General features: G+C 37.8%; 2 protein-coding genes and 1 long non-coding RNA gene across 4 annotated transcripts in view; all 3 read left to right on the top strand.

Annotated features, from left to right (window-relative positions):
* Positions 1-22,926, top strand: part of LOC123963788 — a 63,192-nt gene that overhangs the window by 16,855 nt on the left and 23,411 nt on the right. The window lies entirely within an intron of this gene.
* On the top strand, positions 2,794-6,309 carry LOC123962653 (collagenase 3-like). The gene is made up of 10 exons (XM_046038844.1): positions 2,794-2,892; positions 3,022-3,269; positions 3,358-3,506; positions 3,687-3,815; positions 4,643-4,804; positions 4,886-5,015; positions 5,133-5,254; positions 5,358-5,517; positions 5,611-5,714; positions 6,155-6,309. The coding sequence occupies exons 1-10, from the start codon at positions 2,794-2,796 to the stop codon at positions 6,262-6,264; spliced, it is 1,413 nt and encodes a 470-aa protein (XP_045894800.1). The 3' UTR covers positions 6,265-6,309.
* On the top strand, positions 14,767-19,491 carry LOC123962654. 2 transcript variants are annotated; one of them, XR_006823028.1, is made up of 5 exons: positions 14,767-14,814; positions 15,734-15,867; positions 15,977-16,136; positions 16,231-16,334; positions 19,246-19,491. It is a non-coding gene; the product is annotated as an uncharacterized LOC123962654 (long non-coding RNA). The 2 variants fall into 2 exon arrangements; XR_006823029.1 differs by having other exon boundaries at positions 18,822-19,491.

The following is a 22,926-nucleotide window of genomic DNA, read 5'->3' as shown; positions in this document are numbered from 1 at the left end:
ACAGTAGTTTAAGCTACCATTGATTGCATTGCCCATTACTTGGTTGTGCTCTATCAGTTAAAAACAGTTTACAGCTTTAGAGTTGACCATGTAATTTTACAGTTTTATTTAAATAATGTTACACTGGTTTGAGAGTGGGGGGGCTAGTTGACTTACAGTAGTTTAAGCTCTCATTAACTGCATTGCACTTTACTTGGTTGTGCTCTGTCACTTAAAAACAGGTTACAGGTTTATTGTTGATTAAGCAAGTTTTATTTAGTTAACGTTACACTGAATTTAAGAGTCTGGGGAGTGTTTTGACTTACAGTATTTAATAAGCTGTCAATAATTGCATTGCACATTACATGACTGTGTTCTGTAAATGAAAAACAGGTTACAGTTACAGAATTCCTTATAGCTTTGCAGTTTTATTAGCAACCTGGATTGAACACAGCAGGTGATACAGCATTCGTAATAACCATGAGAGACTTGAGACTTGACTTGGACTCTAGCTCAAAGACTTGTGAGCATCTCTGGGAGAAACGGAACCATAAGATCTGGCTACCTTTAAAGAGCAGTAATTCCCATCACTAGCAAACTGACACTTTCCCTGAGAACCACAGGCAACAAAATCCCTTCACACCAAGAGAACTGACCTCCACCTCTGACAACAAGTGTAACAGGTGTTTTTGAAGGCATGAATATTAGAGACAGGCCTGTGTTCAAATTTCTTTAGTGCATTTGCTCATATCCAGTGTGAAACCAATGTTTACATCTTCTCCAGTTTGCCTGGAAAGTGCTGTCATATTCTTTGCTTTCTGATATGTGCTTTCATGATCATTGCATCTGGTAACTGCTACATCTTCCTGGTCTTCTTCGTCATTGCTGACATAATGAAGTGTTTCTGGTCAGATTATTATACCTGTGGAACCCTAGTCCCTGGTAAGTCATGCATATGACTTACAAGGGAGGTGATCTTATTTTATTGTTAACTCATCTTCTATTTTCACCATTGCTGGTCATGGCAAACCTTACCAATTATTTCTTGTCATTTCAGGCTAATGTGACCTCATTGGTAGTATTATGCATACTATATTACTCATGGCTTGACCACCCTCTTAAAATATGTCACGATGGGGTCTAATTGAAACGTTACTTTGTTGAAATTTTGTAGGAGGCGGTATTGAGGCATTTTTTACACCCATGGCCTAGAACTATATTATACCATACCGTAGTTTAATACATTAGTATCACTAGCTTTTTTGAAGGTTCAAAAGTCATTAGGGAGCACTATAGAACCGATTCGCCTTCTGCCAAGCCCAAGAGTGACATCAAATCGGAATATGTACCTTCGGTGCAATGTTTTGTGACTTTATGAGCAACCTGAAGGCCATAAACGTGTTTTTAAGAACTGACTTTTGCGCAGGAAATCCAAAATGTTCCTGTTGAGCAAAATCTCGTAAAAGAACTTGAAACGCGTCCTTTATGATCCCCAAAAATCTCATGGACGTTTGGGGGCACTATAGAGATCCTTGCCCTGGCCCAATCACTGCAGAACTTGCGATTTTCTCCTGTCCTAGCATGTGTGAAATGTGAGATAAAATGTTTGAGTTTTCAGGCATCCTAATCCATTAAAAAATGCATTCTATGGGCAAACAATAATCTTCTCAAAAACAATAGGTTCCTCGCACTTTCATTGCCAAGAGTCGTTGGCCCTGGCACTTTTGTACTTGGTCCCTGATAATTCATACAATTTTAGTGTAAGTTTGTGCCATAAAATGGAAAACAAATATTGTAAATTATCTAACATATTTAATGCAGCCAAATGAGCAGAGAATCCTGTTTGTGTGTGTGTGGGTGGAAGTATACATCATGCATTACCCACATTATGTCTAAAATAGACTGGTCATTGATGAATAATATAGAGGGGGTGGTTAAAAGTGGTAACACTAGCATGTAAAACAGTGTTATAATACAACATTGTAACAGTAAAGTTAATAATGTCCCATAAAATAGATAAACATCTATTGTCCTGGAAACAGAAATGATTGTTTTTCATGTATTTATTTGAGCTTTGTGTGTTTTCTGACGATTTGATGTTACAAATTGTGCGTTTAAAAGTTTATAGAAGTGTTTTTTTACATTGTTCAAAACATTATTCCATAATCCACTTTTTAAAAAGTAGATTTTACATCATGTGAAACGTGTTTTGTTTATGCAGCACAGATGTCATGCTCAATTACTCACAGCTTTTAAAGTAAGGACCTTTGAATTCATGACAGCCTTAAAAAAAAAAACATTGATAATGAAGACATTAGAAAATATGTTCAAAATAAAATATTAAAATAAAATAGAAACAAGTATTCAGTGACAGTACCTTGGAAAACTCCTCTTTAATTACTCAAAGACAATACTGTATCTATGAATATTAAGCACTGATTAAAATTACTGTATTACTTATTACTTATAGATACGAGTTTAAAGATTACTTGTGTCAGATATGGTTATTGCCATCTTGTATACACTTAACTTATTTTATTAACCCAGTTAAGATCAATATTTGATTTTAAAATATGTTGTTTCTGTATGTACATGTCATGTGTCATGTCATCATAATTACAGTCGTTTTGGGGATTTTTGTTTGGTTGTTGGCTGAGCAATCAAAGACAATCTTCTGTTGTCATCCATAAATGGGTAAAATAAAGTCACTGACTCAAGAAGGAAGTTGCTCAACACTCCTCAACACAGCCGTTCCTCAGCCTATATAACAACTGACTCCAGCACAGAAACACAAATCGCATTCAACGAGGAAGCATGAGGTCTTGCAGTCTGTGCATCGTGCTAAGTTTGGCAGTAGCAGTTTACTGCGGGCCAGTATCACAAGTTGCTGTGCAAGATGAAAGTTTTGCAGAGGTAAGTGTTTGCTTTGTCTTCTCATGCATTTAAGATGTATTCAAGATGCGCTTTTTGGGAACATTCATTGTGCAAATCCTAAACACCATTACTGACATCAAGTTATTAAATTCTCATCTTCTTTTGCAGAGCTACCTGAAGAAATTCTTCAACCTAAAAGAGGAGACAGGTCCAACTGTCAGACGGGGGATCAGCCCAGTGAGCAATAAGCTTAGAGAGATGCAGCGGTTCTTTGGTCTCCAGATCACCGGGACGCTGGATGCTAAAACCTTAGAGATGATGAAGAAACCCCGCTGTGGCGTTCCAGATGTCAACATGGCCAGTTTCTCCACTTTTGGAAATAACCTCAAGTGGACTAAGAACAGCCTTACCTACAGGTGAATGATCTGAAGAGAGAAAGTGTGTGAAACAGTAATTGTAGGAAGTCTATCAAATAATGTTCTTGACTATTTTTCTGTCCTACAGGATAGTGAACTACACACCTGACATGCCAGTGTCAGAGGTCGATGACTCCATAGAGAAGGCACTGCAGGTTTGGGCCAAAGTCACTCCTCTGAGATTCACAAGAATCAACAGTGGCACCGCTGACATCATGATCTCCTTTGGCCGCCTACGTGAGTACAAAATAACTTTTCCTTTGTCTTAAATCTCATTGGAAAGCTAATTAACCATAGCAAGAAGTTATCTGAAAACCCAGTTCGGATGTGCTGTTTAATACATGAATTTGGTCAATAGCTTGTATCTGTAGTGTATTTGGTTTGCAAAGCTTCACGTGAATTTGTTCTTGTTAACAGAGCATGGTGATTATTACCCCTTTGATGGTCCTGGGAGCACTCTTGCCCATGCCTTCGCCCCAGGGCCTGGCATTGGAGGAGATGCTCATTTTGATGAAGATGAGAGGTTCACTTTCCGCTCAAACAATGGTGAGTTTGTTTTATTTATGCTCTGCTTGGGACAGTGGTGGAAAGTAACTGCGTACATTTACTTCACTGTTCTTGAGGTGCTTTAGTTGACTATTTCCATTTTGTGCTACTATAGAAATTAATTTTTATTTTACTACATTTTACTCCACTACATTTGTTGTAGTTATAACTATAGTTGCAGTTAGTAGAAAATTTTATTGAATTGGTTCTGAACCTTTCTGGCTTTACATGTGTTGCTGGGGATTCTTGTCATGTTTCAGATGTGAGTTGTTGGCAATTTCACCAAAGAAACATTTACCCCTAAACCTCTGATGTAGTTTAATTTAAATATCTGTTTAAACGATCTATACTATAAATATATTTCAGAAAAAACAAAGATCAGAGTAGAGTCCATAAATTATTCCAAATTTGTGTAGCAGAACTCTTTTTCTATTCCTCTCCCTTTGATCGTATCATGATAAATCATTAGATTTATCTTGTGACCATTAGTAGGAGGCCCGACCCCTAGGTTGGGAACCACTGGACTAAACTGCCTAACTCTGTATAATTAGTAGGAGTTGACTCTAGTGGTTAAAAACTAGCTCAAACAGAGACAAAAATAAAATGCTGGTAACACTTCCATTCATCAGTATTAACAATCTATTAATGTTGTATTCAATAACATCAGTCACAGGTGATATCTTTCTGCTGAAATAGTGATTTTCATAGTTTAGTCTTATTTTCCACCACTGGCATGGGAGGAAATTTTAAAGAATAACTCCATTGTGTGTATTTTGACATGAAAATGTAATCCAGAACAACTCTACCTGTATCTGTTTCTGCTGTAGGCTACATCCTCTTTTTGGTGGCTGCCCATGAGTTTGGCCACTCCCTGGGCTTGTCTCACTCTAATGATCCTGGTGCTCTCATGTACCCAACCTACTCATACAGAAACCCTGACACCTTTGTTCTGCCGCGAGATGATGTCAACGGCATTCAGTCTCTCTATGGTCAGTACTAACTGGCTGGATCATCCATGCCTGTTTATATAAGTTTGTTGCAATGAGATGCTGACTTTATTTAACCTCCAGGTCCAAACCCTGACAAGGACCCTGTTAATCCTGGACCTGAGCCTCCAACCACCCCTGATGCCTGTGATCCAACCATGGTCTTGGATGCTGTCACCACCCTGCGAGGAGAGATGTTCTTCTTCAAAGACAGGTATCAGACATACTGTATGGTAGAATTCTAATGTTAATAATCCAAATTCTGATTAGCATTATGATTTCTCAAAATAAATGCCTGGCTTATGTACAATATATTCTTGTGTGTACTCAGTTTCTTCTGGCGTAGTACAACAACAGAGCAAATTCTCATCAAAAACTTCTGGCCCAGTGCCCCCGTCAACATCGACGCTGCTTATGAAAGCCGACGGTCAGACAGAATCTTACTCTTCAAAGGTACTGTACTTGTTCTCTGTATCTACCTAAGGGTCCTGTTCTGACTACATTATTTACTTTTACATGCACATACTAAATGTATTTTCTTTTCATCTCTACACAGGTCAGAAAGTGTGGGCTTTCAGTGGCTATGATCCTGTACCTGGCTATCCTAAAAGTCTTAGCAGTTTTGGACTGCCAGAAAACGTGAGGAAAATCGATGCAGCGCTCTATGATGAGGAATCTGGCAAGACTCTGTTCTTTGTAGGCAACAATTACTACAGGTGTGTTCAAAGTATAAATTTCTGATTTCAGTATGAGCTGCTCTTTACCTTTCACCCTTCTTGAATGTATCTAATTACTGTCTGTTTCTTCAGTTATGATGAGGCCAAAAGGACTATGGACCAGGGATTCCCCAAGCGTGTGGATCAGACCTTCCCTGGCCTGACCATCAAGGTGACTGCAGCTTTCCAGTACAGAGGTGAGTAGCTTTTAAAGTTGATCTGAGTTTTCTAAGTCAAGACTACTGATATATGAGATATTCAGCCTTCTGACAAATGGATGAATGCTGAGAGTTACATGATGATTATTACTCTAATGTCCGTTGAACATGAAGCTACAACCAGGAGACATTTAGCTTAGCTTGGCATAAAACAGCCTTGAAATACAAGGAAACAGCTAGCCTGGCTCTATCCAAAGGTAACAAAACCACACCGGCTGGAAAGATCACTAATTATATCACTTTACGTTATTTTTAATCAGTGATAAAACCAAAGTGTAAAAAGAGCTAACCGCCTCCTGGCTCCAGCTTCATATTTAGTATCATCTAACCTGGCATTCATTAAATAAGTGTATTTCCCAAAATGCTTAACTTTCCATTTAGCTAGCCATAGAAACTAACATTGAGCCTCTGTTCTGCAGGTTATGCTTACATCTACAGTGGACCCTACATGTTTGAGTACCACCTGAGGACGAGGACGTTCTACCGTGTGCTGACGAACAGCTACTTCTTGCCCTGCAGTAACTTCTAGGCCAGTTTATTAGCTAGTTTGTTTATGTAGCCACCCTGAATGAATGTACACTAACAGTACATATTCATATTATTCAAAATATTACATTTTAAACAGCATCTGAAGATTAATAAAATGTGAGAGGTCCCATAAACCAACTCTAAACACAATAAACAGTATGACAGGTTTGGGCTGGCCAAAATTAATAGAAAGGGAAGCAATCAGCTCACAAAGGGCGACAGGATCTGGAGTCTTCCCTCTACCCTAAACCAACCTTAAACTAAAACTAAGCAAACTGAAATAAAGCCATGGAACCAGACCCATAGGTGACGCTGGAGACATGTCCCAACACTTTTTGAATTGGCTAATTTTGTCCCTACTTTTTTAAAATCAGAATTTGTTAAAAACATTCTGCAATATAGCTTGCAGTTAAATAACAAAAGTGGAGGGAAGACTAAATCATGCCTACATATGTGCTGCCTCAGCTGGGATGATATTACATGAGAAAAATTGACCTACAGGAGAAACAGATCTGAAAACAACACAGAATGCACTGACTTAGATCCTATTATATTTATATTTTGAAATGTAATGTGCTACCTGAATTTTGTGTTTCCTTTTACATAAATAAAAACATTTCCAACAAAGTGTCTCTTCACAACTGTTATCTGAGCCCCTTTGTTCCCAGCACTTTTCAACACAAAGACAAAAACGCCCTTGACCAGACCCATCAGCAAACAAAAAATACAAACAAAATAAAACAAGATTCTTTATCACACAGGTCACAATGACCAACTGCTGCTGCCAAGGCTGGAAAGTGAACAAAAGAGACAGAGCAATGAGACATCATGAGTCACAATCATATGCACATCATAACCAGCAGGGGGGGAACATGTAACATCTGCACTTTGCAACATTGATGCTGTGTATGAAACTTTTCAGTCATCCTGGAAATCAGACATTTAAGAAGTTAAATCGGAGTTGCTTTTACTGTTCGGTACAGATTACGCCTCAGATTAGTGGTGAAACATCTGGAGGACATTTTTCACGACAGCAAGTCCACTTGCATCTAAATTCTTACTACTGGTAATATTGAGTTCTTTACATTCATAATCTAATATTATAGATGACCTGGAAAGCTTTGAACTCCATCACTAAATACATCAAACTATAAAGCAATTCACCATTTGATATAATAAAGATCAGTAAAGATCTCATAGTGTCTTAGATAATTACAATTAATGGCAAAAACCAACCTTTGTCATGGCTCTCAGTGTCCTCCATCCTGGATGTATGATTTTATCCACGCATGCAAAACTGTGCCACAATTTAAACAATCTGGCACCATCAATTTAACAAATATTTTTTTCAGTGAGACAATTTAATGTTTTCATTTTGTGAGTAAATCTCAATGCGTCTAGGGAGTGCACTGCTTTGCCATTATTGAAGTTCTTGCTTATAGTAAAGTATAAAGTAATAAAAATGCTTTCTCAACCAGTCTGATGCTGTTTTGGGTGACATAAACAGTAGTGCCTGTCATTCAAAGATGGGTCCATTTGTCTTCTAATCAACAGAGAGCACATTTATAGTGAGTGATTCAACAAACAAAAGTCAATTCAGTCTCAAAGTATTTGAGACTGAATTGTTCCTGGCAATAATATTGATCTAAAAATTATGATATAACCACTGTTGTCCGTCAGCATCTAGTCAATGTATTTGTTACCCAGTTAACAGGTCTTGTTGTCTACTATGATGTGTTGACAGAATACGTCTTCCCACTCAAATGCCGCAAAGTGGTTTGGTCCACTGACTACGTTTTTTTAAACCCTCAGCTACATTATTTATTAAACAACAGGGAGGCAGAAAACACAGAAGGAGAACAGGGAGGTAGTCAGTGTGGATGTTAAAGTAAGTAAATACTAACTTCCCAGTCCAGAAGAGGGGGGAAGAAAAAGACAAAAAATGAGACTAAACTCTTTCTAGTTTTGTAGTTTAAGGCGTCCACTCAAAGAGAAACTTAATTTATTTTCTACAAGCCCCAAAAAGTTTGCGCAGAGCTCTAGGGTCAGCAACTCCAATAAAGAAATAGACAGAGAGGACCCCACCCTTTTCTCAAACAATCATTGGCTATCAGAACTTGACCACAATGATTGGTTTTTCCATTACTTTTCCTTTTATGGGTAGATATGGTCCTTCTATCCAGTAGTTGGAACACCTTTTTGCCGCAGTTCACAAATGTTTCTCTAAATATCCTAATAAAACATCATGCAGGTCTCTATAACTGATGTTAGTATAATTTAGATGTTCAACACACAAAAGGCCAAATATAGTAGGCCACACTTCTCAAACAAAATAAGAGGAACATCCCTTCTCTTACATAATCCTAAATGCATGCACAAATAAAAAACAAACTATTTTTAATGCATCACTCTGAATGCAGAATACATTAAATCAGTTCATGTCAGCACTTATTCTTCTCTTCTCATTTCTTTGTCTTTACAAAAAAAAAAAAAAAAAAAAAAAAAGGAGAAATCACAAAATCAAGTTGCTTGTCCTACCTACCTATGGTTGTACACAGGGTGTGTTTTGTGTAAAAAATAAATATATAAAAAAATAAATAAAATAAAACAGGGGGATGGGGGGTCCCCCCCCCTCATGAAAATACTCCATTCACCACAGATGCAAATCCAGGTTTTACATACATCTACAGTGGAACAAACATGTTTGAGTACAGCCTGTGCTGGGGAAACAACTACTTCTTGAGATGCAATGTTTAATACCTAGGTTGTTTTTATGTAGACAATCTGAATGACAATGAAGGCACCAGGGTTAAATAAATAATTTATAATATTGTTTCACACACACCTATATACTGGATATATGCACTTCTGAGAACAGCACCTAATTTTTTTAAACAAATATTTTGGTCATGTCAGGCATTGTTATTTTAACCATTTTATCTTATGTCACATTTGTTTAAGTTAACTGTGGAACTTATGTTACATAAATTAATTTTAACTGTTACATGTCAACCCAGATTTGTACATCACTGTGACAAAACATTGTATAAATTTAAATTATACTGCTTGTGCATTTTCTCAACAAGACTAACATTTGTTATTCCCCTTTCATATCTGTACGGTGGAACGCCAGAGGGGTGGAGAAGAAAAGAACAAAACTGCTACTGGCTAGTCAAATACAGTATATTGGCCATTTAAAAAAAAAAACAAAAAATAACACCCCACACACCACTAAACAAACACAGCACAGTAATATACAGTATCTAATGAATTATAAAAACGTAAAGCAAGAATATCAGTGCGAGAAACAAACAGATACAACAGTGATAGACACACCCTAATCCCAAACTGTATTGAGATTTCAGCATGTATAATGTTTAATATGTTCACCATGTTAGTTTAGCATCTTATCAGTTGCTAAAAACACTAAACACAAAGTATGGTTGTGTCACGATTCGTGGAGGAGCGCAGAGGAGGTGAGCCCAAACGCAAGACACCAAGGCAGAGTTCAGGGATTTTAATCCACAACAGCAGCAGGCAAACCAAACTTACAGGCAGTTGACTGGAAGATCCACACCGGCAAACAGAACACTCACATGAACACGCCTGAGTGTAACACACCACACTACAATGACAAGACAGGGAATGAACAGAAACACCAAACATTTAAACACAGGGACTAACGAGCAGGGCGGGAGCAACACAGGTGACCGGGATCAGGGCTAACGAGGCAGGCAGAGAGACAGCAGGGGGGAACAGAGAGACACTCAAGCTTTCTGCAAGCAGAAAGAAAAATATATTGAATACTGGAAAGAAACGACCAAAACACAAATGTGAAATAATTGCTGCAAAATATGTCTCCTCATGCCATGAAGTGAGGACAACCAGTGGAACCTCAGACTGATAAAGAATTGTACAGATTTTTAAATTATTATTATTTTGATCGTTTGATATTTTAGTAATTGTTTTGTTTTTACATTTGATACTGATTTTCTTTTTAAATTTATAATTTTTTAATCAATTAATTTTTTAAATTTTAATAATTTTTTTAATTTTATGTCTATTAATAGACACACACACTTTCAATTCAATTAAATTCAGTTTTATTTATATAGCGCCAAATCACAACAACAGTTATCTCACAGCGTTTTTCATAAAAGAGCAGGTCTAGACCATACTCTGTGATGATATTTACAGAAGCCCAACAGTTCCCACCAAGAGCAAGCACTAGGCGACAGAGGCAAGGAAAAACTTCCTTTTAAGAGGCAGAAACCTCGAGCAGAACCATGGCTCAGGGTGGGCGGCCATCTGCCTCGACCGTTTGGGGTGAAGGGGGGGGAGAGAGAGAGAGAGAGAGAGAGAGAGGGATGTAAGGAGAGAGAGAGGGGAGGGAGGCAGTTTATACAATACACACACAGAGGTACACACAGTGAAGGTGATGTTGCTATAGACTAAATGAAAAATGGTACAGATATTTATAATAGTGTTAATGGTAACCATCGTAATGTTAATGATTATAATAACAATAATAATAATAAGACTAGCAACAATAGTCGTTGCAACAGAGGGTGTCGAGCAGGAACAGGGGCAGCAGGTGACCCGCAACCACAGATCCAGACTCCACAGCTCCAGAGCCAGAAAACCTGCAGGAAGTGATAGGGGGAGAGAGGAGAGGGACGAGAAAGCACAAAACTACTACCACTTTACGGTTTTATTTATTTATTTTATTTTAATTTTTAATATTTTTTTAATTTAATTTTTTTAACACAAACACACACACGCTTTGATTACTTTACGCTTTAATTACTTGTTTAATGAAATGTATGGGGTTGATTGTAGTACGTATGATGCTTTGGCAATATTGTTGTTACACATTCATGCCAATAAAGCTAATTTGAATTGAATTGAATTGACACTCACAGGTGCAAAACACAAGACCATACATTAACTGGAACTCAGAATACAGTACCAGGAACGTCAAAACAGGAAACATGGAAACAACTGACTAACAGAATGAAGTAGGGAACAGAGATGGAACGAACTGGCAAACAGGGCAACACAAAACACAGACATAAACTAGGTTACTGGACACAGGACAGAAACCAAAACCCAACATACTAAAAGACAGATACTGAACTGATCAAAATATCAAAAACCCACAGAGAGCTAAACTTAAACCTTGTCGACAGGCCGAACGTGACAGGTTGAGGCGGATTTGTATAATGCATCAGAAGTATTTAATGTCGAGGAAATTGTACATTACTGGAAAGGGATTAAGCAAGTAATTGAGTAACAACCAACCGTTGTCTTTTAAGAATTTATTAATAAAAAGAGAATGACAGAGAAGTACTACAACATTATTTACACACAGGTTTCTATGTTTTGGGGAACAGAGATCCTCTCCCAACCTTGAATGAACATTCAAGGAGAGGAGATAAACAGCAAATAAGGAAAACACTAAAACAATCTCACAGCTCTGATCTAATATATTTATATGGAAAAAAACAATTTTCTGCCATTACATTTACCAAATTAAAAAAATCTGAGCTAATAATGGCGCCAGATAAAATGTTAGGGTATCGGAAATGTTATGTCTGTATAACACCTTTCTAGTCTTTCCAACCACTTGAAGCCCTTTACATTACATCACTTTCACACACATTCATACACAAGGTGCCAATTGCGTTCAGTGTCTTGCCCAAGGACGCTTCAACATGAAGAATGAAGGATCAAACAACGGACCTTCTGATAAGTGGATGACCCTCTACCCCCGGAGCCACAGCTGCCCCATCATAGCAATTCATGCAGAGCTGTACATGAAGGTCCATACCAAATTTAATGGCGATCCAATCAATAGTTGATGAAAGACATTCCACTCTGAACCTTATACATGAACCTCATTGTGGAGCTAGAGGAAAAGTCAGGGGATCTGCAACTGATTATGCAAGGTCATCTGGGAACCATAAACTTCTATTCAAAATCTTGTGCCAATCAATCCTGTAGATATTGAAATATTTCACTGGATAAGTGACCATTTGGTCAATGGATTTAATTGTCTGTGTATCATGGAGATCTGTACAAAATGTCATGGTAATCCCTCCAATAATCAGCCTACAGAAATATTTCCCATTAAGGGCTGTGCTGAACTGAACTGTCAGTGGATATATGAGAGGTAGGTGCAGCTACAGTAAACATGTGACAGAGTAGCACATATTCTAGTGGGTATGTCTACCGAAAATTGACCCCTATACTGGTATGGTGTGTGTTTCTGGAAGCCTGCCCTTTAGAGTAAGGCCACCTATAGTCTAATACAGTTTAAAATGTTCATAATTTGTTTAAATGTCCATTGTTTAGGGCCAGGGAAAACATTCAGCAAGAGAACAACGTTACTAATGTTCTGTTCTGGCCTAAAGTGAACCTTTATGGGAAAGACAGATGTTGCAGTTTCCCAGGAAAAGGAGAGGAATGTTATAGCCAGTCCAAAACACCGAAGGGTATTTGCAGTTAATATTAAGTCAGTAAGTGTGTCTCTCAAATTTCACTAGCTCTGTATTAGTGGAACCACAAGGAGGGGCTCCTCAGATTACAAGGAACAGACCGCCAAATCACAACAACAGTTATCGCATAGCGCTTTTCATAAAAGAACAGAGATGCTGTTTTACAAAACCAAGATAGTGGATTAGGCTGGGATTTTCCAGGTATCCTGGCTGAATTAAGCCATGATTTGGTTTCAAGAAAGCGGTAGCACATAAGTTACCATGGCGATTTATTCTGTGCAGCTAGCCTGCTCCAGACCAGGCTAACAGTCAGGCTTAGTTAAGCCTGGTGCTTAATTTTAGTGGTCACGCCAATCAGAAACCAATGTGGTTTTTTCAGTTATTCCATGTTCTTATGTATGTGTTTTGCAATATTTTTCATTAGCCTGCATTAAAATATCAGTTTGTGGTTATTAGGTTCATGAGGATTTTATTGCTCTTAAAGGAGACCTATTATACTTTTCCACATTTTATGACTTTTCTACAATGTTATAATGTTGGCTGAAATGAAGCCCTACATGAAGAGTCAGTATAATCATGCAAAGCTGCCACAGGATTCACAGAACTACAATATAGGTCTGAAAAAGCAGTTTAATAGGTCTCCTTTAACTGAAACTGTCATAATAATAATGTTATATTGTGCCTTAAAAGTGAGCACCGGACATTATATGTCACCCAAGAAATGTATGCCGCACACACACTATATAGGATACATTTCACTAACAATGACCACACCTGCGAAGATGTAGATTTAAAATGGTTTATTGCTTATGATGGAGCCTAGATGGATTGTATGGAAAAAATGGATCAAGTGCCCGGAGGGTGGGCTGAGGGATGAGGGGTAGAGGTCGAGGTGTGATGGATGAAGGGTTGAGGGGAAGACAGGTTAGGGATGTTTTAAGGACTAAAGTTGACAAAAACTCTGCAAATTCAGAGTACGGACCAGGTGCTCGGTACACTATAACAAATAAAATTGCAGTGATTTCCAACTTGGGTGCGAAAGACTAAGAACAAGGCTTTAAAATGAGTTATAATTTAGTTTAGGTTTAGAGCTGATTAGTAGGCTAGAGTTGAAGATAGCTGCAACTCCACCTCCTCGGCCTGTGCCTTGAGTAATCTGAGTATTAATATGACTGGGAGGGGTGGATTCATTTAGGCTAACATATTCTCCATCACCCAGCCAGGTTTCAGTAAGACAAAATAAATCAATATCATAATCTGATATTAGTTCATTTAGTAGTACACCTTTAGAAGAGAGAGATCTGATGTGTAAGAGTCCACATTTAATTCTCCTATTCTTTTGCACTATTGCTCTTGTGGTTTTAATTTTTGTGAGGTTTTTATGCACAACTCCTCTTCTGTTTACCTTTGATGGGCAGAGAAGTGTGTTAGACTGCGACTCTGCCTCCTGGTCTCAACTCTGGGTTGTCATGGATTAGTCCACTAAAATAACTTGGCCAGATTTCTAGAAATGAGAGCTGCTACTTCCCAAGTGGGATGGATACCGTCTCTCCGGATCAGACCAGGTTTTCCCCAGAAAGTCTGCCAATGATCTACAAAGCCCACATCGTTTGCTGGACACCACCTCGACAACCAGCGGCGGAATGACGACATGCGGCTATACATGTCATCACTGGTCAGATTTTGCAGGGGTCCAGAGAAAACAACTGTGTCCGACACTGTTTTTGCGTATGTACACACCGACTCAACCTTAATCTCGTACAGGCCATGGTTATCTCTCGCATCGACTACTGCAATGCCCTCCTAGCAGGTCTCCCACCTTGTGCGGTGAAACCCTTACAAATGGTTCAGAACGCAGCAGCGCGTCTGGTTTCAGGACTCATGTCACTCCATTACTCAGTGACCTCCACTGGCTCCCCGTGGCCTCCAGAATCAAATTCAAGTCACTAATGCTTGCATACAGAGTGACTACTGGGTCTGCACCATCTACCTAAACTCCATAATACAATTGGAGGAGATGCTCATTTTGATGAAGATGAGACGCTCAAACAATGGTGAGTTTGTTATTTATGCTCTGCGTGGGACAGTGGTGGAAAGTAACTGTGGACATTTACTCCAGTGTTCTTGATGTAGTAGTTTTCCGCTGCTAAATTTGTTTGTAGTTGTAACTATAGTTGTAGTTAAGAGTTACTTCTCAGATTTAGATTTTATATTAAAAATATGATAGGCTTACAATTATTCAAAAATGCTAGGGCTTCTTGTCATGTTTCAGAAGTGTGTGAGTTGTTGAAAGTTTCACCAAAGAAACATTTCCCCCCAAACGTTTGATGTGGTTTCATTTAAATAACTGTTTAAATTATATATACTATAACTATATTTCAGAAAAAAGATCAGAGAAGAGTCCAAGAGATGAATACATCTTTGTGAATCAGCTTAATATGATAAAGCATCAGATCAGATGGTTGGAAACCATTGGACTAAACTATATAACTGTAATTAGTAGTAGTTGAATCTAGTAGTTAAAAGCATTAAAAACTAGCTCCCCCTCAAACAGAGACAAGAGTAAAATGCTGCTTACACATTTATGCTAAATCTAATAATGTTATATATAATAATACCCATCACAGGTGATGTTTTTCTGCTGATGTAGTGCTTTTATTTTTAATTCTGTATATTTACATAATACAGGACTTCTATTTGTACTGGAGTTTTTCTTAACTGTGGTTTTGGTACTTTGACTCTGTGTCCTTCTTCCTACACTGCCATGTGAGAACATTTTAAAGACAAAACTCCATTGTGTGTATTTTGACATGAAAAATTGGTCTTCATCCAGAACAACTCTACCTGTACCTGTTTCTGCTGTAGGCTACGTCCCCTTCATGGTGGCTGCTCATGAGTTTGGCCACTCCACATGAAGTATGTTCTCAACAAACATGCCTCGCTTATGAACTAATTGTTTTTGTGTGTTTTCAGCTTCTTCTGGCGTAGCTACTCCCAGAGTGTGACACCACAGCAAAGTCTCATAACAAACTTCTAGCCCAACGCCCCCATCAACATCAACGCTGCTTATGAAAGCCGACAATCAGACAGTGTCTTATTCTTTAAAGGTACTGTACTTGTATCTACCTGAAGCTCCTAATCTGACACTATTTTCAAGACTACATTATTTAGCTTTACATGCACATATTAAAAAGTATTTTCTTTTCATCTAAACAGATCAGAGAGTGTGGGCTTTCAGTGGCTCTGATCCTGTATCTGGCTATCCTAAAAGTCTTACCAGTTTTGGACTGCCAGGAAACGTGAGGAAAATCGATGCAGCGCTCTATGATGAGGAATCTGGCAAGACTCTGTTCTTTGTAGGAAATTATTACTACAGGTGTGTTTAAAGTATACATTTCCAATTTCAGAATGAGCTGTTCTTTACCTTTCCCCTTCTTGAATGTATCTAATTACTGTCTGTGTTTCTTCAGTTATGATGAGGTCAAAAGGACTATGGACCAGGGATTCCCCAAGCAGTTGGATCAGACCTTCCCTGGCCTGACCAGTAAGGTGACTGCAACTTTCCAGTACAGAGGTCAGTCAAGTTAAGTCTACTAACATGAGATATTCAGTTTTCTAACAAATGGATGAATGCTGAGAGTTACATCAATAGAAATCAATACTACTCTTATGACCATTTAACATGAAGCTGTAGTAGGAGACCCTTAGCTTAGCATAAAACAGATTGGAAACAGCTAGCAGTTATCCTGACTCTATCCAAAGTTAACAAATTTGGCGCAACTGTAAAGATCACTAATTATCACATTACGTTTCACATGTTTAATCAGTGCAGTGTAAAAATGAGCACTGGACTCTTTCTTGGCTGGGTGCAATAACTTCTTGGAGCCTCAGCTGGCTGCTTGGAAATAAGTGCAGATAGTTTGATAATTACTGAGATTTAAAAGTGTTAGTAGACAGATTTTCTTACCATTTGGCAGAGTTAGGCTAACTTTTTCCCCTGCTGACCTGCCTTAGAAGTCCAGTGTGTAACATTTAGGGGGAACTATTGACAGAAATGCAACATAATATCCATAACTATGTTTCCAGTAGTGTATGAAGACCTTATATAATGAACTGTTATGTTTTTATTACCTTAGACGAGTCATTTCTAGCTACATACATCGTGGGTCCCCTTACAAGGAGGTCGCCATGTTGAGCCACCATGTTTTTACAGTAGCCAAAACGACCAAACTGCTCTATAGAGCATGTTTCGTCACTATGTTCAATACTTACAAAGAAGAAGAAGTACACTGAAAAGAATCATAGACCCATTTAGTCATGTCAACTTACTTCTTCTTTTTAACTGAAATAGCTCTGACAAGTTTAGGATTTTGAACTCAACTGTATGAGTTTTAGAACGTTAAACTTGCATTAATTCATTGTGTTGACTATTTGACACTTTTTTCGTGTTGACTGAACTTACGTATGAAAGTTATCAGTTGAAAAAAAAGGCGAGAGTATGAGGATTGCCTAGGTGCTGCGTCTTTTGAGTTTGAGAAAAACATATACATAATCAACTAATTATTAGGGTTTAGCAAGTACTCGATTAAAACGAGTATCCGGTACAGATACTTTCTATGAGTATCATCATGAGTAAAATGCGTCTTGAATATAAAAAAATCAATTACTATTCTCTGAAGCTCAATTCTGAGGCTGTTCTGTAAATGGTTTTCTAATAAATATAGCAAGTTCTGATAGAAATTTCAGGCTTAAATAACTTCCAGTTAATAGTACACTTATAGATTAAGCCCCGCCAATTCTGAGTACAGATACAGAAGATTTGGTGTTCTTGCTCACCCCTGCTAATTATACACTGCCGATAAGTCATATATTCAAATTCCAACTAAAATATAGACACTTCTCTGGTAAACAAGACTAGTGCCACCGGTGGAAAGGGTTCCAGACAACGGCCTTAAGGCCCTTTCAGAAAGGAAGTGACATCTGCTGCTATTTTGAACTTTGACTGCGGCGTGCACAGGTGCACCAGCAAGCTACCCTGCCCCGTCACAAATCATTGAAGATAATAGCACAGTGGTGCTGTTGTTGTGGTCTGTCTTCAAGGCCCTTTATAGATGTAAACTGAAACAAATTTGGAATTTAAATCCCTTAACTTGAAATGGAAAGTAGTATTAATTTGGTTAAGTTGCTTTAACTTGAAACTATGAGTTAGAATAACTCAAACTTGTTCATTTAACTAACATTGGGACAACTAGAACACTGTAGTTATATCCACTTTATGAACTTAAATTTATGAGTTGAAACAAAGCTTTTCTTAAAGTTGAGTTTACTCACGTTTTTTAAGGCAGCAATTGAACTTAAGTTTTTAAGTTGAACCATCTAGATAATTTTTACAGTGTAGTAGAAGAATCAGAATCAGAAGGAGCTTTATTGTCAATTAGCGTTTTACACATACAAGGAATTTGTTTTAGTGATAAGGTGCTACACGTAGACAAACATACAATTGACATGAATAAATGTAGAAATATATAAATGTGGAATAAGCAAATGCAAGTTATATAAGAATAAAATAATAGAGAAAAGTAATACCTATTTGCAGAAAGAAGTAGTAGTAGTTGTTGTTGTCTGGTAAGAATAGATGTGAAATTTGAACAGATAGAGGACCACATGTGCTGTATTATTTGCACAAGAGTGTGTCGGCCACCGTAGCTTCTGTGCACTAGCAAAGGGAGGGGTGAGCGATGAGTGGAACGTTGGTTGAAATTCGCAACCCTCACCACTAGATGCCACTAAAACTTACAAACTGAACCTTTAAAGGGTAATTTTGGTATTTTTAAGCCTGGGCCGTATTTGCACATATTTTGGGGATGAAATGACTAGAAATATTTTTTAACTCCGTAGTAGTTAATGCTAAGCTAAACTGGCTCCAACTTCATATTAAACAGACAGATATGAGGGTGTATTGATCTTCTCATTTAATCTGGCAAGTATGAGTGTATTACCCAAAATTCTGAATTTTTCCTTTAACTAGCACAGGAACTAACATTGAGTCTCTGTTCTGCAGCTTTTGCTTACATCTACAGTGGACCCTACATGTTTAAGTACAGCCTGAGTACAGGGAGGTTGTATTGTGCGCTGAGGAACAGCTACTTCTTGTGCTGCACTAACTTCTAGGCCAGTTTACTAGCTAAGTTGTTTATGTAGCCACTCTGAATGAATGGACACTAACAGTGTTCAAATAGTACATTTACATATTTCTATTATTCTAAATATTATGAGACTTTTCAGTCATCCTGGAAATCGGATATTTAGTAAAAAGTTAAATGCCTCTGATTAGTATTGAAACATTTTGAGGACAGCAAGTCCATTACTATAACATTATTATTGATCATATCAATGTCTAGTGAGTGCACTGTTTTTGCCATTATTGAATTTCATGCTTATAGTTAAGTATGTGATGCTAAAGTTCCTTCTCATTTGTCCTCTAGTTCAGTGGTTCCCAAATGTAGCAGTGGCGCAATGGATAAGACTATGCCTCTGATGTGAGAGAGGTGTGTGATCTCTGACATGTATTATATAATTATAAGTTGATTTGGATAAAGGTGTCAACTAAATGAATAAATATCATGGGTGCGTGAGCTGCCTCTAAGGGGTGCGCAACCGGAAAAATGTAGTAGCAGTGTAACTACAACAGTTGTTTTTTGTGGATATTTTCATGAAATAAAAAATTTAATTGAAAACTTTCCTTTTTAAGTTTGTGTTTGTGTGTGTATATATATATATATATATATATATATATATATGTATGTGTGTGTGTCATCATTAAGAAAAATATGCTCATGGAGCACACTCTTGTATGTGTTTTAGGGGACACTGTAGTACATGGATGAAGTCCTTTATGCTTTAAGGACCATACATACACACACTGTGGTGACCTAATACTTATAACATCCATGTAACAGCTTGTAATTTCAAATATTTTATTAGAAGATGAATTGCTGTGAAAATTGCTTACATGTAAAATTTCATTATGTGACATTGCTGCAACTACTGTAACAGAAGAAAAATACAAAAAGGAAGAGATGCCACAGACTGAAACGACAGTATGTCAGCAGCCAGCCCTGGTTTGTAACCAGTTCAAACTTCATTTTGTGCTCGCATGGCTCCCTCTATTGATTTCTTTGCTTACTACATCCACTGATGCGTCATCTCCCACATCAGTATTAGTGTATTAAAATATGTTCATTGAAAAGGATGTAGAAGTATGCAAGTCACTTTTGATAAGCAACACAGTCAAAGCTGATAATCAGACTGTGGTTGCACCGTTCTCTGCTTTTTATACTTCATGACCAAAACACTGAAATGGACTGTGTCAGCAAATACCCAACTGCATTCCAACTCTACATATGAGCAGAGCCTGATAGGAAGAATAATATACCTGGAGTTATTCCTTCTTCTCTGCAGTAGAAATAAAGAAATCCTGGGAGGTGCGCTGGCTGTTAAAACTGTGATGATAGTTGTGAGACTGTGGAGCTGTGCTCACCACTTCAGCCAGCCAAGAAGAGCTCTAAAGCTCAAAAATAAACATAATATAATATTAAATTGAAATATTGCACAATTGTTGGTGTTAACATATATTTTACATATTATGGAGAGAAGAGCAATCAAATTTTCTTTGTCATTCTTGTCAAACAATTAAGTTCCACCCTTTTTAAAAGTTGTAATATGAAAAGGAAAAATGTACTTCCCATTTTCAGAAATATTAATTTCCTACCAAAGCCTATATAGTCATTTAAAGTAAATAAGCATTAAAATTTGGTTGCACTTTAATAATACCTACTAAATATACCATGGTCTCCTCTGGAAAGGAAAAACACCTGTATAGTTTGAAACTGCCTGTTGAGTGCCTCTAAACGTGAGACACCAAGTCTGGAAGTATGCCTGCCTGTGTTGTACATTATACCAGACACTTTGGCTCTGCTTGATGCACAGAACTGAACATCAATAAATCACTTATGTGGTTTGGTTTAGGTTTAGTTTGGTTTTCCACTGGGTGGAGAGATTATATCTCCACACTGGCCTGGGAACGCCTTGGGATCCCCCAAAAAATTTGGGGTCCCCTGCTGGAGCTGCTGCCCCCACGACCAGATAAGCGGATGAAGATGGATTGATGGATGGTTTGGTTTGTTGTATGTTAGCAGAAATGTTTCCAATGATGAACAATCTGAACCAGCCAACAAGCATTACATTTAATTACAGATTTTCAGCAAAGAAAATGCCCTGTCACATTTTCATTAGATATGGTGTTTTTGTACAAGCTCATACATCGGCCAGATTTCTCACAACGATGAGATTTCATATTGGGAGGAAAATGATAATCTTGCAACCTACTGCTCAACGTCAGCAAAGCTAAGGAGCTGATCATTGATTTCAGGAAAAGGAGGTAAAGACACACACGGATTGTTGGTACCCATCTCCAGAGCATCAGTGATATCGGTGAGGTGAGGTGCCTACGCAGAGCCCAAAGGACACTAAAGGACAGTTCCCACCCAGCCACAGCCTGAGTTACAAACTCAATTTCACTCTATAACCTGCTGTATTGTGACAAAAAAATCTATCTACCTTCCTACTCAAAAGTACATTTCCAGATATGCTGGATATAATGTATATTAATGTGAGTGATTACTGCTTGTCTATAATGCCAACTATTGATCTAACACAGTAAGTACCAGCTATTCAAAATGACAGTTAGAAAAAGTGTAAAGAAAGTTAACTTGACTAAATTTACAGTATTATCCTTAAGATTTCGCACGTGATCACCGGTGGTAGGAACAAGTGTGGTTTAATACTGCAGGTCCCAAAAACAGAAGATCAGCTAGTGTATCTGATTACAGCACAGCCCCTAATTGGCCTTTTACAATCACGTCGTGAACAACCTCCAATGATTTCAGTGCAAGTACTTTTCCACATGACAGCAGGAAATAAAATTTGTTACCTGGCTGAAGAGATCTAACAACAGTGTGGCTGCTCCTGACTGTTCCATTACCCCCTGAGATATTTCAAATTGAACCACTGAGAAATGCTGATAAAGACTGCTGTCTTGTTTTGGACAAGCATTTTTAATGAATGAGCATTGTTAGTGACACATTAATAAAAGGCAACACGTGTCTCGCCAGTTGAAAACTTTCAATGTGAGGCAGCAGCAGTAGAAAATGTTTATTTAGTATTAGCATCTTAATCCATCTGTGACACAGCTGTAGGAGAGTGAACAGTAAACAGGGTGATTCCAGTGCAGAAACTAACAATGAAAATAACTATATAGAAAAGAAATTACAAAAATCTAAAATTGGGTTTGATTTAATGGAAATCTTGTTTTAGGATATAAGTTTGAATTAAATTACAATTTTAAAATGATCTTTTTCACTTATCTTTTCTCATTTCTGCATTTAAATAACTAAATTACTAATCAGTCAAATTAAACATATATAAAGTCTTATCTGTATGTTAGAATTGTTCATTCCTGTTTTCTTTATCCCGGACTATCTGTCTCAGTTTTTCTCTGATGTGTCAGAGCCCCAGGCAGTGTCTGGAGCTGCTCTATAGATTCGTTTGAAGACAAATGCAGGATATATTTGGCCTGGAGGTGACAGGGCAGTTGGACTCCAATACCCTGGAAGTGATGGCTCACCCCGCTGTGGTTTCACAGATGTGACCAGATGTGGCCACTTTGACGTCAGTGGGACAAGACTATGATCACATAAAGGTTCTACACAAGATCTCCATGTCTGAACAAAGACCAAGGCGGTAATTGCTCAACATGTCTTGTCCTCAGCCTATATAACTGCTTCCTCCAGCACAGTGCATGTGGAAACTTTAAAGTTTTAGGAATTCTGAATGTTATGCTGTTATAGACAATGGAAAAAATCTAGCAGCTGCTTAATCTCTGCTGTAACCAGCTATATATAAAATATGAGTGTATTATGTACGTTCTACTACAGAGCACACAATTTCAGACACACAGTGTCAGGAACAATCCCTGTATAATAACCTTGTCACACCAACTAACATCTACCTGTACTATTTGTTATTATTTATTCTTCATCTGTGTAAGTCAGCAGCTGTTCATATTGTTTATGCTGTATATATCATATACACTTACCTCATGTATA

This window comes from Micropterus dolomieu, linkage group LG23 (genome assembly GCF_021292245.1).
Source record: "Micropterus dolomieu isolate WLL.071019.BEF.003 ecotype Adirondacks linkage group LG23, ASM2129224v1, whole genome shotgun sequence".
NCBI classification, from domain to species: Eukaryota; Metazoa; Chordata; class Actinopteri; order Centrarchiformes; family Centrarchidae; genus Micropterus; species Micropterus dolomieu.
Note: the sequence above shows the minus strand (reverse complement) of the source record. Positions and strands in the feature narration are given on the sequence as shown.